At 41.5% G+C, this 17,743-nt stretch overlaps 1 protein-coding gene across 1 annotated transcript in view; it reads right to left on the reverse strand.

The window, feature by feature from the left end:
- LOC119026395 (transmembrane protein 163-like) overlaps positions 1-17,743 on the reverse strand; it is a 62,525-nt gene that overhangs the window by 39,604 nt on the left and 5,178 nt on the right. The window contains exon 2 of the mRNA XM_037110755.1: positions 14,454-14,573. Within this exon, the coding sequence (XP_036966650.1) occupies positions 14,454-14,573 (120 nt within the window). The remainder of the gene's footprint in view (positions 1-14,453; positions 14,574-17,743) is intronic.

The following is a 17,743-nucleotide window of genomic DNA, read 5'->3' on the forward strand; positions in this document are numbered from 1 at the left end:
ATTCTTTGCTAGCTTTAGCTCTGCAACATTTATTTACACCAACAGATCTCACAGTGTTTGAGATTTTTATTATCTGTCTCTGTTCAAACTTCAGAATTCAAATGCATGTAAACCATGTTTTATAAGAACTACACACCAATAACAAGAAAAGAAATACTGAAATCTATGTAATAAATAATCGAGGCCCGGCCATGATCCACTAATGGATGTAGATGAATGATCGGGACTAATACAGAGGAAGAAAAATGGGTGTTCTGGGAACATTAGGTTGGTGATTTATAACCCTGACATTATCCTCTGCCTTGTAAGGATTTCATAAGTACACCTACAGAATAACACTCACACCCCCCACAGTGTTACACACACAGATTCATGCACACACACCAAAGTAAACACCCCGTGGACACTTCAGTCACTGATAATTAAGATTACGCTGCCTTGAATTATAAAATCCATGAAAGGGGAGTCAGTGGCAAGATCACTTAAGAGCTGTCGCTTGTGAAAGATTACACCTTTATTTGTTTTTGGCTTTTCAAATTCAGGAAACCACTCGCACTCTACGCATGTCCAACACTCTGCTCGAAGAAATATATTCATATCATCGACCTACGTCACTCGCTGCCGTGTGAAGATCTATATGTGTACGCTTATGTATGAATGTCTGTGTCCTGTCAGTGTGAGGAGGAGGAGGGGTGATGTGACTGAAGCATCTGGTGTGAGAAAGCGAGAACGCTGAAGATAAACCTCGCTGCTGCGCTCAGAAGAGATTCAGGGAGTGTGAACAACAGTGGATCTGTTTATTATGACAGTGGGGTACTTCTGCAGACAACCAGGCAGTAATAATGCAGCATCACTGCGCTGTGTTAAGGTAGTCATGATTACAGCCGCGCAACATCTACCGACTCAAAAACATCTGTCACAACCGCATTTTAATTGGCTGCAGAGACACATGTGACAAGTGACTGGTTAGCATATTACAGCTACTCTGGTGCAGTGGATTTATCTGTAGAAGTAAAGAGAGCAACAAGAACTAGAACAAACATTTAGCACTTATATCCGAGTTTGGTTCAGTTGGTCCATCCTGCAAAATGATACACTGACCGTATTTGTTCAGATACCTGTTTTCTCTCTGCCAGCAACGTTATCAGCTGTATTCACCAGCGGTAGGTTTTTATAAAATCGCTCAAAAAACACCCACGATTCCGTTTTCACAACAAGTTTACAAGTTTTCACACCTGAGAGCGTCTCTGTCTGCAGAGCACGTGTGATTGACGGTAGATGTTAGAACGAGGGCTGATCGTCACCTAGTCAACTGATTGCAGGGGGCGTCATTCTCTTGGAAGGCTAAAATGCTAAAATGGGTGGTGAAGTATATGTGTGGGAAACACTGTAACAACACTACATTTGTATACAATACACGCCCCAGTCGCCAGCCTATGTGCCACATTGTCATTTCTCCATGTCATATAACATACCACATTCTACGCTGACCTGAGAAAGTGGTGTAGTCACAGGCGAGAAGCCAGTGACTGCAGTTCATTACTGTGTTCCTACATTTGTAAGGGAGAAACCACTGGATATTTGTGATGAGGCACCACAATGTTTCAACATTAATAAATACAACAGCACTGGGTATTTCTAAAAGGACATCATGACAAGTACCAGCCTTGATTGTTGTGACAAAACAACATATTTTTGACAAGAAGTCTGGATAACTTGAGTCATGTTTGTGGAAGAAAAACATATAATTTGAGCTGACATATTACCTTCTCCTAACCCTAACCAAGTGAAGTGTGTGCCTAAACCTAACCAGAGCGTGTCAAAATAAAGAAACTCAGCCTAAAGAAATGTAAATTTGCAACATAAAGACGTGAAGTTTTGACATATCTGTGTTTTGCTGACACTGGACAACATTCATTCTGGCAGCTGAGTTGCTGCTATCACAAAACCCTGTGTCTGCTTCCACACCACGCACAACAGTTCATGTCTGAAAGCGCCCTCACCCACTACTTTATGAACTAGAGGTCTTAAAACCAAAACCATGTTTTCTCTAATGTGTAGTCTCCATGATGTTCTGCTCCTCAAGTCACTGAGAGTAGAGCTAATGGAGAGTTGTGTCTATGCAGAGCATCAGACACCTCAGTAACCCTGAGAAGTCAGAGTGCCCTTGTCCCCATTCTGTCAACAGTAAGATAGTGATGCTCTGTGCTGCTGAGGCCAGTGAATCTTACAATTTCCATTTATTATGTAATTGTGTGTAAAGTGGCAAATACAGTCTAAGCACATGCTGTCAAATCATGGGCTGTTAGAGGAAGCATTATGCTCCTCACCACACAATAAAACCAGACAAGTCAAAGAATGAGATGTTTAACCACTAAAGATTAACATACCAGTCAACAAACAGAGGCCCCATTCTGCTGCAGTGGACCATCATAGAGTCTAAACCTCTCTGGAATGACAGGGGTTGCCACTAAACACAGAGCAGGTATGTGGAGTACTAGAACACAATAGTAAGAGTAATCATTGAGAAGGAATTCATGTGCAGAAAGTGGGGATTCAGGTCACATTATCCGCTGCAAATTCCTCGGTCATCTGATAACAGCAATCCAAAGTAATAAAGGGTTTCTCTTTCTGCAGCTGGCAGATAATTGAAGGGGGAGGCTCGTGGCATTTTACATCTGGACTTAAAGTCAGTAATTGAGGAAAATCTCAACAATTGTTGCGATGGATGGCGGAAATGATGTGCTGAGCAGGGATGTTGTGATTCTCCAAAGCCACTTGGAGATTCGATTTGATCTAAACATCTTTTTCAGCACAGATAAACATGTCATCGCTGGATGCATCTGGATTTGTTGGACTGGCTTTATGGCCTGACAGCTGTCGTTAACATTTTCAATTTGTCTTCTCTGAAAAGACACAACCAGAGCTTTCCACCTTCCAGGTGGATTTTATCAGGTTAGCTTCAGATAACATTCGCTGAAGTAAAGACTCAAGATTTCAACAAACCCTGAAGTGATTTAACAATAAACAACACAAGAGAGAAATTAAGCTTTTTCAATAAAGTTCAGTTTCCTCTTCCTCTACCTCCTCCAAAACAAATCCATCAAGGATCTTTGGCAGCGTTTTGAGTTCTGTACAGTTCAGTTCCTCCCCGTCGGGTCGAAACACTCTTTCTCAAACAAATCAATGAAGTATCTCTGAAAAAGAAAATGAGCCCAACATCTCCAGTCAATCATCCTCATTCACGCAGGTTAAGTGTTGGGGAGTTTACCTGCAGGCTACTGGTGAGCTAGCCGTCTTTAAAGTACCTTTTTTCTTTCTTTGGAGACGAGCAAATAGGCAGCGGTGGAGAGAAAGAATACGCAGGTAGAATCACTGATTCTGCTTTTTACTTCAATAACCAAAATTGAAAGCTCATTTTGATGCGTCTTTAAGAAATACACCACCATCCTTCTTTGTGCTTATCACTTAGTGGTGTCACACAAAAAATATCTGTATTCAAACATTTGTTGGATTGGGCCACAGACAAATTTGTTGAAAAATCATCTGAACTGCGTCTAAATATAAGTTGTGTAGAAATAGAACAGGAAGTCTTAACGTTCAAAATGGCATTGGGCATCGTTGTGTTGCATAAAGTCGGTCTGAAGCGTTAAAAAAATGAGACAGCTGAGTTCTGAGACGGCGCCAGACTTCCTCTTCTCTGTTCTCTCTCTGCTGTTAAGTCACACGAGATGGGATCATGAGATAAAAAAGACACCTGTGCAGCATCCGTCAATCTTTATCCTGTACTGTGCAACAAACGTGGTGAATACTAATGAAATGTTAATGGGGATGAATCCCCCCAAACATCTGCATATCAAACTTCCTCCATGTCTACAGCCTTCAGCTTAGTTGTTTACATTTTGGCAAATCTGCGTTATGGAAAACAGCGCTGCCTCTGCGCTTTTTCTAAAAACCCATTATCATGGTGACAGTAAAGGCAGCTCCAGCATACGCTGAATGAATGGTAATGACTGGACAAAGGATGAAGGGAAGAAGAAGAAGAAGAAGAAGAAGAAGAAGAAGAAGAAGAAAAAGAAAAGGGAAAAGGAGAAGAAGAAGACGATAAAGAAAAAGAAGAAGAAGAAACCACAACAACACACGCTGCCTGATGACCACGTGGTTCACTTTAATGTAAATTACATGCTCTTAACCTGCCAATGACAGCAGCTGATGTTTGAGAACTAGTTTCAACTAGTAACTAGACTCACATTCACATTGAGTGAATTTAAGAGTTGTTGAGTACGGAAAAATTAACCAAACTTAGCAAAACAGCTTTACCATATTCAAAATCATTCGTGCCCTCTTGTAAATTCTGCATTAAATACAATCCTCTAACTTTTTTTTATTTTCAGTTTGTCACAGCACAGCTGTACCAACCTGTCTGCTTCTGTTTCTAATTTGCATATTTTGCAGTTGTTTTGAACACACTGTTATGAAAGAAGTCAACATTTTATTGACGTTAAACTTTCACAAATACAGTAAACATGAACTAACATAGACAACTTCTTTAACGCCTGTGGAGGTAGTCCCCAGACTCCCTTTAAAAATCACTCAATTTTGTGAGCTGCTGAGTAAAGATACACTTAAAAATGTCATCAAATGCTGTCTATGAACAAATTCTTAACTATATGGCCCTTCTTGTTAATTCAGCAGATGTTACACATGAAGATATTTACTGCTTTACATTGTGTCCATTTGTCCCAGTGATATTTGTGTTTAACTGCATTTAGAATCGGGGAGTCAGATCGTTAATACCAGGATAATGTTTGAAGGGGAAACTCACAGTTTGCCAACACATACATACAAAAACTCATTCATCCTTTCTGTCTCGCATGCCCACTTGTTAGTACTAAACATTAGGCCTCAATGTTTGATTAGGCCCCCAAAAATGGATGTTAAGCTCATACTGTTTCTGTTTGTCACATCCACCTACATGTTTATGTTGCACCAGCAGGTTGAACAAGTCTGCAAGTTCTTCATGCAAGAATGAATCTTTAGAAATGCAACTTAAATTCACTTGGGACCATAAACTGGAATAACAGACAAGGCATGCTGACCTCAAAGTGACAGCAGTGAGGATCGTACGGTCCTCGCAGACCGACACCTCGACGGCACATGTGCAGTGACATTTTTGGAAATGAGCGAGAGAGTGACATGTAAAGGCTGCGGCAAAAAACACAATGACACGTAATGAACATTTGGATCAGGGGATTAAGTCTTAGCTGATTATTGGAGTCAGGCGGTAATCACAAAAAAAGATACACATCTGGACTGTCGCACGAAAATGGAAATTGTGCAAAATATTTGGCAACACAGGAAAAAAAACGGCTAGAGAAATGATTGCAGAGAAAATCAACAGGAAGTGAATGGTTTTGATTTCTCAGTCTGACATCACGTCGCCTTGCACTTATTTCCGGCCGGCAACTCGGTATTTACCAGTATAAATAGACCGCGCAGGAAAGGAAGAGAAAAACAAATGAATAAATGATTGTGTTTTCTACCCTGAGACAGACAGTAGGTGGGGTCGGGGTGTATGAGGAAGGTGCAGGGAGGAAACAGAAGATGGAGGAGGTTTGGGGTGGAGAGGAAGAAAGGAGGGAAAGTGGGCGGGAGCGAGGGGAGTGAGGGATTGGGGGGAGTAAAGCACAGAGAGAGGTGGAATTGGAGCAAGAGAAGGAGGGAGGGAGGGAGGGATATCGGTACGACTGTGTTTCTGCAGTGACTGCCCAGAGATGATGAATGGCCTGCAGACACCACGGTACAGCTGAATGCAAACATCTCTATTGTGTACACTGTGATTCATCATTTGTTTTTTTGTTTTTTTTTCCCCCCTGGCTCTGTTATTCTTTCACATTGAGCAAACGAGACAGTGAAAGCAGCAGGAGTCAGCAAATGCATCTCTAATCACCACAGATGAACACATTACAGCGTTTCATCACAAACGTATGACATAAAGACTCTCTTGTCTTGTGTGGTCTGTCATTACTCATGGCGTCAAATCTAATTCGCGTCACCCTTAATAAAATGTGACTCGTGTGTGGTGGCTGTTTTTTTCCTTTTATATTACAGTGTTGTTGTCAATAAATCGCATGAGAAGACCAACAAACTTTGTGTTTTCCTCAGTTAGTCTGGTAGCTTCCAGCTTGGTTCTGAAGACATTAATTTTTAAATAGTTAGATTTTAAGTAAGTCCCCAAAACAGCTGAGCTCTGGAGTTTTTAGCTAACATTACTTATACAGGAGTAAACAGTGCATTTCTAATCTAACTTCACCCATGAACTGAGACACATTTTGTGCACTGGTCAATAGAATGACTCAAAATAAATCATAGTAACTTGTAGTATCAGCGCTCACAGAGCTGAGGAAACATGTCACCCAATAAAAAAGTCTCAGGGTAGAAACTATATCAGATAAAGATCTACAGATAGTATTTGCTGGATAAGATAAGATACAATCTCACTCTCTTGGCTCCCGCCGCCTCACATATTGACGGATCCGGGCTCCCATAGATCATTGCTCTGTTCTGCTTTACTGTCTCCTTATAGCTGTACTTCTGTTCAGTTTAAAGCCCTTTACATTCTGATGTGTCTTTGTTTTGCTAGGGGACTTGCTTTGGTGCAGCGAATAAATGGATTTTGGACCATCGCAGTGTTTTTTGTTTCATCACTTTCAACCAACACCAATGTTTTTTTTTGTTTTTTTTCCCTTTCCTGATAGTTCAGTGAGAGAAACTCAGACTCAAAAACGCAGCTATTTGCCTTACTGCCGAGTTTTCTTGTGAAAGCACACAAGTTTTGGGTGTCGCTGCCCACTAAAACACAGTGCACACGCTGTGCATCCTCGAGGTTTAACAACTGTGAGGAAGAGATTTGCAAAAACGGATTTTCTAAAAAGTTTGCACCCTGCTTTGTTAATATTCATGTTGACTTCCTAGTGGTCTTTTTCTTCCCCTTTGCTGGTGCATTGCTACATTTCTTGGTGTAATATGGTGCATGCACAAACACAAAACAGTAACCCACATGGACGAATGTTACACTATGGATCAGCACAGACTACCTTTATAGAGCTGGTTCACACATATGATAAAATGCATGTTATCACATTATGCCTGCCACTCCCTTCTGTCCTACAGTGACCGCTTTCCCTCCAGGTCCAGTCTTCTGTCTTTCCCTGCACACCTGCTCACCTGTTTCCATTTTCCCTTCATCCCTCCTGCAGCATTTAACCAGCTGATTTCCACTCACTCCTTGCCAGACTTTCAAGTGTTGTGCCTTTCCTTTTCTGAGCCTCCTAAACCTGACTCTGACCCTGTCCTTGTCTTTGTCTCGTTGTCTATATCCACCTTCCCTTTGGCAATAAATCATTGAACAGTTTCTGTCTGTCTCGGTTGTCTGCGCTTGGGTCCTCCTCCCTTCGCCGCCGGAAATCCCCAGAAGTGGAGCGAGTTTTCATTTACCGTATAATGCTGCTTGCATAACGGGTCAAGACTCTTGTTTAGGGACAGCAAAAAAATAAGTGAAGCCGAGGCTGAGACCCGGAAATGCTTAAATATACATCAAGGCAACAAGGTGCCTGCTCCACTTAAACTCAGTATGTAGCAGAGGATGTAAACAGTCCAATAACCACTTTTAATACAATCCTTTCTTTAAGTGTTGTCTGTCTTTCAGTGGTTTATTTATCTTAGTTCTTTCTTACCACTCGTCAAATATGCGTTTTTCTTGCTTGAAAGTTGGGCAAACTTTTTTTTTTCCCCCCTACCCTAACGGCTCCTCCTATCTGAAGTCTGGCACAGATAGATATCCATAAAGTGATGGTTTATTTATAACGACGTTGAGCTTTTTACTTTATGTATCTGGGTTAAATCGCAGTAATTACAGCTCTACTGCAGAGAGAGCAAACAAGGGATGTGGAGACAGAGAGAAAAGCAGAAAAAGAGAGGGAGGACTGAGAGGGAAGCTGTGTGAAGACGACTTAACCATCTATCACTGACCTTATTTTCATCTTCCTCCGTCTCCTCCTGTCACATTCTAACTTTCTTCGTCCATCAGACCGTCTTTGTATCACTTTCTTTTTCTCCTGTACTTCTTGCTCCAAAACTCTTTGCACTTCCTCCTCTGCCCTCCCTGACTTTATGTCCCCTTCCTATATCGCCTTTATTCCCCTCCTCTGTCGCTCCTGCTCCCTCCGAGCAGAAGCCTCCTTGCTCAAACATTGAATGGTAGCTGGCAGTGCCGCTGATTGATCGTGTGGCACCAAATGAGTCGACGGGCCGGCTCTTATAGCCTGCTGCTGGAAAGCCCTGTAAGGCAGTCTGAAAATCATTCTTGTACGTCCACTTCCTTGATCATGGAACAGCTTTCACCTCTGGCTGCTTAGAAACTACAATACGAAAAAAATCCCTCATACCTGATAACAACACAATACATATTCATAGAGCTAAAGTTTGAGTTGAGGTTTCTAATAAGACACACTGAAATGTTGTAAAAACTCCCTCTCGTCATATATTTCAGCCCGGAGGTGTGAAGTTGCTCCTTTGCAAAGAGAAAATGTAAAATGAAGGAGAAGAGTAGTCATCTGAGCTTCTGCTTCCACTGAAGAATAGGAAATTGTAGCTTATTTACAAAAATAAAGTCTTTCCTTTGTATTTTATACTCTGTGGAGTGGCCACTATAAAGCCTCTGATTAACCTTTAATATAATTATACAGGTTTATAAATCTGAAGACAACACTGAAATGAAATACACAAAAACTTAAAGGCACCCCGGCCTGTTCTGTTAGCTCCCCTGTTCGTGCACGAGGATCAGCATGCATGATCAGGTGAGTGATGTGCTGCAGCTTTCTGTCAATGGCATTTGCACAATTCCACTGACCTACAGGTGGCAGTAATGTGCCAAAGACACTACAACGAGCCACAGCAGGAGGGAAGCAGAACGGCAGCACATCAACATGGATGTACCAAGCCCCCAGGAAGAGTGCCGGGCTTTGAGGCAAGTTTTTTCATAGTGGCCAAACCATGTAATCACAACGTAACGTGAGGCGCTGTGGTCCGAAAAAGACATTTCCCCCCCAAGCTTACACTGTGAGACAAGCAATCCTTTTTTATATTTGTGTCACAACCCCAACAAAAGGTTTGAAAAATGTGAAAGTCTACTGTCCAAATTAAATGTAACATCCTTGTGATGTATAAACTACAGTTTGCAAAATAAAAAATAAATGAAAAAAAACAGTGCTTTTTGAGGAATAATGAAGGTGGGGCAAAATATGAATACAGCAATCAGCGTATTTCTTCCTCCTGCTATAAACAGGCTCTGTTTGACTTATAAGAGTCACTACTTCATAACTCCTTTCAACTAAATTCACACAGATTGGAAAGCTTTTAGTGAGCCATACCATACATTTCTGGCAGGTCAGCATTTTCCCACTTTATGGCTGCTTTACTTTGGAATGATGGTGCATGTCACAGTCAGCGTGTGTGATAAAGAGGCGCTGAGTTCTGAGAGTTAATTCATACATCACTCTCTGAGTTTTGCATCCAAAAGTTGCTTCGGTAAATGTAAACAGCTCGCAAGAGAAAAACTCCTCGTAACCAGACGTGTGATGATTTGATCACAGTCTCATCTTTATTCATTAAGTGACGATGGTACAAGTCTAGTCTACAGTGTGAACAAGGACGGTGTGATAATCTGCTTCACGCTGCTGTGCTCTTTATTACTTCCACCGTCTCTATTACCCTGATATACTAAAGTTAGCTCGTCTTGTATTACTGCTAAGATTTCATCATGAAGAAAGAAAAAAGGGGGGAGAAATACTACTTCTATATCTGCCAACATCATATAACTCCGGTGTGAACGTTTCTTGTGTCAGACCCTTATTTACATAAAACAACAGAAATAAACATACGTGGGAGGCTGGCAGTGAATTCTGTTTTTAGTTTAAGCGCAGAATCAAAGTAAACAGTTGTCTTTTTTTTTTTTTTCCTCTTTTGGATCAAGGCCCTTCATTCATTCAGTCAAATCAGGAAATGTACGACTCAGTTCCATGCGCCCGCGTCTTCACATGCTTTACTGGCCGACACAACAAAGGAAGTGTGACCTCATCTGGTGGTTTCCCGTGTTGTCAGTCGCGTTTGTTGCTGTTCCTCTAATTGCTCCTTCGCACTCTTCTGTCCGGCTCGATGCCAGTGTACCCGCCGCTTCCCTCTTCAAGTGTGGTCTCGGCTCGGCGTCTGAGCCCGTCGCGTCTGATTAAGCCTCGAGGACTCGTGCCACTTTCGCAGGTGAGCAGATAGCCGAGAGAGCACAAAAGACCGGCCTCTCGCAAAAAGGTTGTGAGCTGACATGGAGCAGCCACTTACCATCAGGACATTCAAGACCCGACACAATTGAAAGTGGAGCAGAAAAAAAAAAAAAAAGAAAGGATCGGCCTCGAGTCCCCATTCCTTCTAAATGTTAAAATACTGCTAAAGGTCACAGGGAGGCAGTTTCTCCTCAGGGAGAGGAAAAAAAAAGGCAGACAGAGAAGAAGACGATGGGGCGGAAAGGAGACAGCGCAAAGACTGGAAAGGTTGGCAGAAACAGGACGAAAGATCAACGAGCAGATACAGAGGACTCTGACTTTTACTGCGCTTTATTAAAACATGTCCACCCGAGGAGAAGACACACAATACACAGTGATTGAAGAGGATTTGGGCTCCTGTATTCTTGAAATGTGATTTTTTTTTCTCAAAAATCTTTTTAAACCCGGAATCCCCAGACTGCTTTCCTTGGACTTTTGACTATTTTCTCAGAATTCAGAATGTTTTCTCAAGATTTCACACATTTTTTCCCAAAATCGGACTGTTTTCTCACTAAGACTACTAAAAAACAGAATTCAGAGAGTTTTCTCAGACTTTTTTTTCATCCAATATCTGTTTTCTCAGAATTTAGACTTTCTTCACAGAATTCCAATTTTCTTTCAGATTTCTGATGCTTTTTTATCAGAATTCTGACTGTTTTGTGAGAGAAGTCATAATTGTGAAGGAAAAAAGTGTCCAGTGTCCTGATCCTCTTCCTACCCAGTGGACTGCAGTGGGCTCTACACAGGGTAGCTTAATAGAATCAAACTGTTTTTGTCTTTACCCAGGAAGACACACTATGCTGATAGAGAGCACATAAAAGAGGAAGGTATAGAAAGTAGAGGGTGAGGAAACAAGCTGATGGAACATTAAAAGATAAAAGATGGAGGATGGCGAAAACTGGGAGTGTGAGAGAAAGTAGGGCACAGGCGGGAGGAGACGGCGCGCTGGCGTTCTTTAATGTTGAGCCACAGCATCCACTAAGATCCCCAACGCCGCCTGCCAGGACTCATCCTGCCTCGTCCCCTGGTGCCATCGCACCTTTCAGAGCTTCACTTCACACCTCCACTTCCATCTGTCTCTGGTACCTCTGCTCTCTTTCACTAAAGTCATCTCCTTTTTTTACCCCCTCTCCACGCTTTGGGGGGGGGGGAAGCGTTGCATTTATTTATTACATTTCTATCCTTTCTCTCTAGACTGCAGTGATGACTGGTGGAGGGGAGCCTATGTGCACTCGCTGCATCATCGTCCCTGCATTCACCGCCTCGGTTTCATGTACTTGCGGGTCATCTGCTGTTTAAATCTCCATGTTCAGACTCTTTATCTCTGTCCAACAATGTTCACACACACACACACACAAGTAGAAAAACACCCACATTTGTACATTTGCCTCCATGGCTCCTGGCACTGGCTTCATTGAAGGGAGTGAAAAATATGAATCGACAACAGGACTCCATTCACAAACCAAAGGTTATCCGTCCCCTCAGACCCGAACTCATCTGCAGCAATGTTTGTAATGTGGTTTCTATGATGACTTTTGAGAATCTGAAAAAACTTTTCACAGTTCACCCAAAGAACATATCCATTTATCATCAACATCATCATCATCATCATCATCATCATGATCTTCAACACCAACATCATGATCATCATCATTGGACCTTTAAGGTTTATTCCAATCTTTCGATTTTTTTCCACTGATTTTTGGTGCGCTCTACCACCGGGCTGCTCACTCTTGGCCCGCCGTAAGGTTCAATTTGGCCTGCCAGATGTTTCTAGTGAAAACAAACTAAAAAATTTATCATAAAAATATTAGACCGTGAATTGCTGTTTATGCTGTCTTATTATCTGTGAGATAAAAAAAAAATTCTCTTTAAACATTTGCGATCCTAATTATTAATTATTTTTTCATAATCAGTAATCAAATCTGTCAATAAAGGGGGTTTAGGCTCCGAGCACCATCAACAATAGTAAGAATACCCCCCTCATCTGGCTTCCTTTGGTGTGATTCAGCTAAATCATTTAAAGAAGTAAGGTTGTGCCGACTCAGCACATCAAGGATAAGACAAAAGGTCTGAACAGACCGGGACACTTTGTGACTTGAAGCCGATGCTTAGCCAGGATGACAAAGCAACATCCTGCGGTGCACTCACAGGAGCAGCAACGTCGTGGACATCCTCTATATCATGAGACTACAAAATGTGTGCAGCAGCCGCATTGCTTCACCCTTTTCACAACATCACAGGGATCACTGAGGTAAAGCACACGTGGTGCATCACCCGGCAGAACAGAAAGAACAGAAGTCACTTTGTTCCAGATCTAGATTCAGATTCTGAGTACAGTTAATGATTGTTCCGCATAAGGGACATCACAGCAGTGAAATATATAAGACACTTCCAACTAAGAAACTATTGTAAACCTCTTTGATAAAAACTCAGTGAAAAAAGCTGAGTAAAAAAACATGAACTTCCAATTGTCTTCTCTTCTTTTACCTTAATACGCCCTGTGTCTGTACACTAATGTACACACATCCAACCATTGTTAATTAGTATTTATGAAGCACTGGCTAATGAAACACTTGCACTGCAATGACACCATTGAGAATACACAGAAGGAATTACAAAATCACTAAAAGACCTTGATCTTGTGTGTCGAAAAATAGTTGGCAGGGAGTCTTGAAGCAATGAAGGTATCAACAGGAAGGTCAAGACTTTCAAAATGAAGCGTACAGACAAACATTTCACATGAAATGACATCTTACTTTTATTGACTGTTATTTAAGTTGTCAAACAATCACAGTTAGGTTTAGCCACTAGAACTATTTGGTTAGGCTTGGGAAAAGATCCTGCTTCATATTAAAATACCTGTCAGGATGCAAACTACAGGCTGCCAGTCCTGAAGTCCACCAGTCACCATCCCAGAGCTTCCGAGAAAATGACACTATGGATGACTTGGTCAAACTTAGAAGTGTAGCTGCCCTATTTGACGTGTTGGGAGTGAGAACACATCAGAAACTGTTCAGGATGGATGTATGAAGAAATAGCTCCTGAACCTTAGTCGTGGATCAAATAATTAAAGAGTATCTAAGAGTAACTACGTGACTGTGAGCAAAAACACAAGCCTAACACACAACTTGTGAGGTGCAGTTTGCAGGTTCCTACTATTCATACATAATGAAAGCCTCTGTTCTTCACAACTCAACTGATTTATCAACAGTGCTTCTTCTCACCACACTACTGTAAGCCACCAAACTACAATTCTCAGAATAAGACATATAAAAAGAACGGTCACGCTCCACCAGAAAACAGCAACTTCTCAGCTTTCAAAACGAATTAGTCAGATTCCGTCATGTGCTTCCATCCAGCTGTCCATCAGCAGGTCAGTTTGGCTGAAAAGGCCAATGCTCTTTCTTCGTCATTACCGCTCAGGAAGATGTGTGACTTGACCTTTGACCTACGCTGAGGCCGAATTAGTGACACATTACTTGGGCTGAAGTTCGAATTATCCTCACTTTCATGACTGAATATAAAGGCTTCTTTTAAAAGTCCTACAACACGCAGCCGCTTGTTGTACGCACTGAAAGAATCCATCGAAAATGTGTCCTCGATGCTGCGTTAGCCACAGAGTTGATCAGCTCGGTGATTGGTTTTTATCAGCTTTTCTTTCATGTGCTGTTGTATTATTCTTTCAGTCTCGAGTTGTGCTCAGATTATCATGAAATTAAAATCAATCACAGCATTCAATATGCAACAAATACTGTGCGAATGAACAAATAATTGCTTTAATCCTGCAGATAAACAGAAGTATGATAAAAAATAATTAATTAGGTATATTTTTTTGTCCAAATCAAAAGCAGCATTTGTGCTTTTGACCTTAAATAAACAGGTTATATGAATATAATCTACAGTGAACACTGTAACTTCAGCCTCACGTTACAACATTGTTTGTACCATTACTAGAACAGGAACATCTCCTCTGAGTCAATGGGGAAGTGAGGAATAAACAGCCACACTCAGTTTGTCCTGACTGCACAGCACCACACACACGTTGCCCATGAACGAATACTTTAAATTACTTACTGAAAGCTGCCACAGCCAGTATGAGCGTCACCACGATGGAGACCCAGGAGACCCACAGTGCCTTCTTCCTGTAGCTCTGAGCCTCGTGGGGCTTCAGACGCATGCTGCTCTCCAGGAGACCTGCAGAGAGACACGTAAACTCTGTTACAAGAACAATTCCTTCATTTGTTTGTGTGTGTGTGTTTTATAATGTCATATTTATCATTTGACCTCATCGAGTGTCCAGAGGGAACAATTCTTACATAACAATACAAATCTCTAATGGCCTGTTTGTAAGAATAAAACCCTTTAGGATGGCGACCGACCCGACCTATAATTCAAAAAGCAGATGATCAGTATTTGACTTAAAAGTAAACTTTTCTTACAAGTAGGGCCTTTAAATATTTAATAATCAGTAGCTTGTTCATCACAGAAAAAGAGCGTTTACATTAGGAGTCCATCGGGAAAATGCTGAGCTTACCCGTCATAAAAGTTGATTAATTCAACCTTTTGAATCAGTAATAATTCAATACTTTGGATCAATTCCACAACAACAACAGTGCCTTGTTTTAGTCACGACCAAAAAGAGAAATTCAGCTTTAATATGCATAATAAGTCAATGAGGCCGGTGGTTTGTGGAATACAGTCAGAATTCACCCGTTCACACACACACACACACACACACACACACACACACACACACACACACACGCACACACACATTCATCTACCTGTGGCAGAGGCCATCATGCAAGATGCTATCAGTACTCTGGGGTTCAATATCTTTGCCAAGGGGGTTTTTATTCACACGTGACAAAAACGAGCAATTTTTGTGAACAAAACTTTGATGGTGAAACTTCCACAACGGATCATGTTGCAGCCATTTTTAGTGCAGTGTGTCGAAGTTGCCAGCCGAACCGATCTACTGAACCAATTCCAAAACAAAAACAGTATGAATCATTTACTCACCAAAACATATAAATAGGCCCGTGTTTAAATCAGCCAGAACAGAACGTCCTAAAATACCACCATGTTTTTGCCCATATTCTGTTGGAGACATTGACTTGTGTCCAAATCCTCCAGAAGTTCTCCAATTTTTCCCCAGTTCAAAGCAAAGTTTATTATAGTTCTAAAACTAAAACTTCACAAAAAAACTCAAATTAACTAAACCGATGAGGCGTTCCTGCAAAACTAACTGAAGAGAAACAGAAATACACCAGATTCGTCTTCAGTTTTTGTCAAATTGGTCAACTTTCCGAACAGAAAATGCGTGAGGGGGCATATGTGCCTGTGATTACTGGGACTGAGGGACGTCAGTAGACTTTACAAACTGTACAATTACCCCACATAATATATCAAATAAACGTAAACTAATACTGAAAATGATAAATACTACGCTAAGACTTAAAATTTTTCAACTGAAAAAAAGTAAAACAGCTCTGGAGAAGCTAAAAAAAAAGAAGACTAAACTGACGAGAACAAAAAAAAGTGTTAAAAGACGATAAAAAAGAAAAATGAATGCTTTATTTTAGAGTATTTATAAGCGCCTTGACCAATAAACTGGAGCTGCTTCATCCCTGCTCCTGGCTGCTCCTGTTAGAGAATCATCCACGCCTTCAGAGAGAGCACCGGATCATCGGGGATTTACACCGAGGGACACAAAACACTGTGTTACGCCCAGGGACCCTTGTTACGCTGCAGATTGCAGGTCATGGGTGACGCACAGCTTGGGGGGGGGGCAGCTTGTCAAGTTTGACTCCAGCAGAACTTCCCTCACTGTCAAAGCCCTCGAACTCATACAAAATAATGATGAACTAACCCATTCAGAATACAAAATTACCAACAAAACCAAACAAAGTTAATGCTCAGATCCCCTCTAACAGTCTCGACACAGAGCTTTACAGCGGAATATTAGTATAACAACCCTGCACGTATTTCCTCATGGCTCCCAGCGCAGTGTCTGTGTGAGGAGTCTCTGCCTGAAGTCACAGACAAAAAGCAGAGATTCTGAACCGCCTCAAGCATTTTCTATTGTCACGTAGCGTGAGGCCGGCTCTGCAGACTCATGCAACATTCATGAGCCTGAACTTTTACATCAGAAAATGCTTTTAATGATATCAGTTGTCACTCTGTCCAGAGCCAGACATTTGTCCCGGGGAAGCACTGCAGTCTCTTGTGAACTCTCCAGAGACACATGGGAGGTGTTTTCTATTCAGACTTCAAGTTTACCCACAAAAACAGACAGAAAATGGGAGCTAATGGAGGGAAAATAAGGCTCTTTTCGACACATTGCAGTAATAATATTTGGAAGTCACTTGAAAATGTCCGCTTAGAAGTAGTCTGCACTCAAAGGGTAATTTAGTCAGAATGTCAAGGTGTTTGTGAGGCTTTGCCCTTATTTGTTGTATTTACGGAGCAACTGTTCAGGACTATTGGAGGATGAGACATGTTTTGTGTATTAAACTCTTTCTGTGGGCGAATTTGCTCTCATCCGCACGGATCAACTTCAACACTAATAAGGTGTCTTTGCATCGAGAGAGTTGTGCATTACACCAGATTGTGTTCAAAACCTGAAAAATGCTCCCATATAAACAGACCTTCGCCTCTTCTGTGCAACCAGAAGAGTTTATTTATTTAAATCGACCGACTTTCTTAGAATACTGCAGAAACCTTCCCTCTCTGCCTCCTATCTGAAAACCCAACAAAACTGGATCATTTTTTTAATTGTAAATATTTGTCAGGGTGCCACATACAACTAGATCCGCAGGAAACCTGGAAACACCGACTGCAGATCTGCTCCAACTGAGACAAACGAGCAAATCACTCAGTCTAGACCCTTAAAGACTCACTGTGTAACAATTTTAGTTTAAAAAAAGATTCAACAAATAAATAAAATTAACAGCTAGCTGTGGCCCGACCACTCCAAGCTCCGAATCCAGGCCACTAGCTGCACAGCTAACTGAGCTAACTAGCTAATGGCAAATCCTGCAGCCTGTACTTGTAAGGGTGAATGTTCCTGATATGTTTATGGATGCTTAAGAAAACTGGAGTTAAAAACTAAAGTTTAAACATATTCGTGCTTTGCAGGAATGCATATAGCCAACATTTTCACAGTCTGTCACCTGTATATATATTCTCTCTCATTTGGCCACACAGTCCGTGCGGTACAGTTCATCCTCCATGCAGCACTTGTTGTTGTTAACTCCCACAGTGTGTTTAGTGTCGGTGTGGACAGAAGGAGACGTGAATCCAGAGAATCCAGAAGGAGATGACGCTGCCAAAGGGATATAATCCCTCACCGGCTTCCCATC

The sequence above is a fragment of the Acanthopagrus latus genome, chromosome 9 (genome assembly GCF_904848185.1).
Source record: "Acanthopagrus latus isolate v.2019 chromosome 9, fAcaLat1.1, whole genome shotgun sequence".
In the NCBI taxonomy this organism is placed as follows: Eukaryota; Metazoa; Chordata; class Actinopteri; order Spariformes; family Sparidae; genus Acanthopagrus; species Acanthopagrus latus.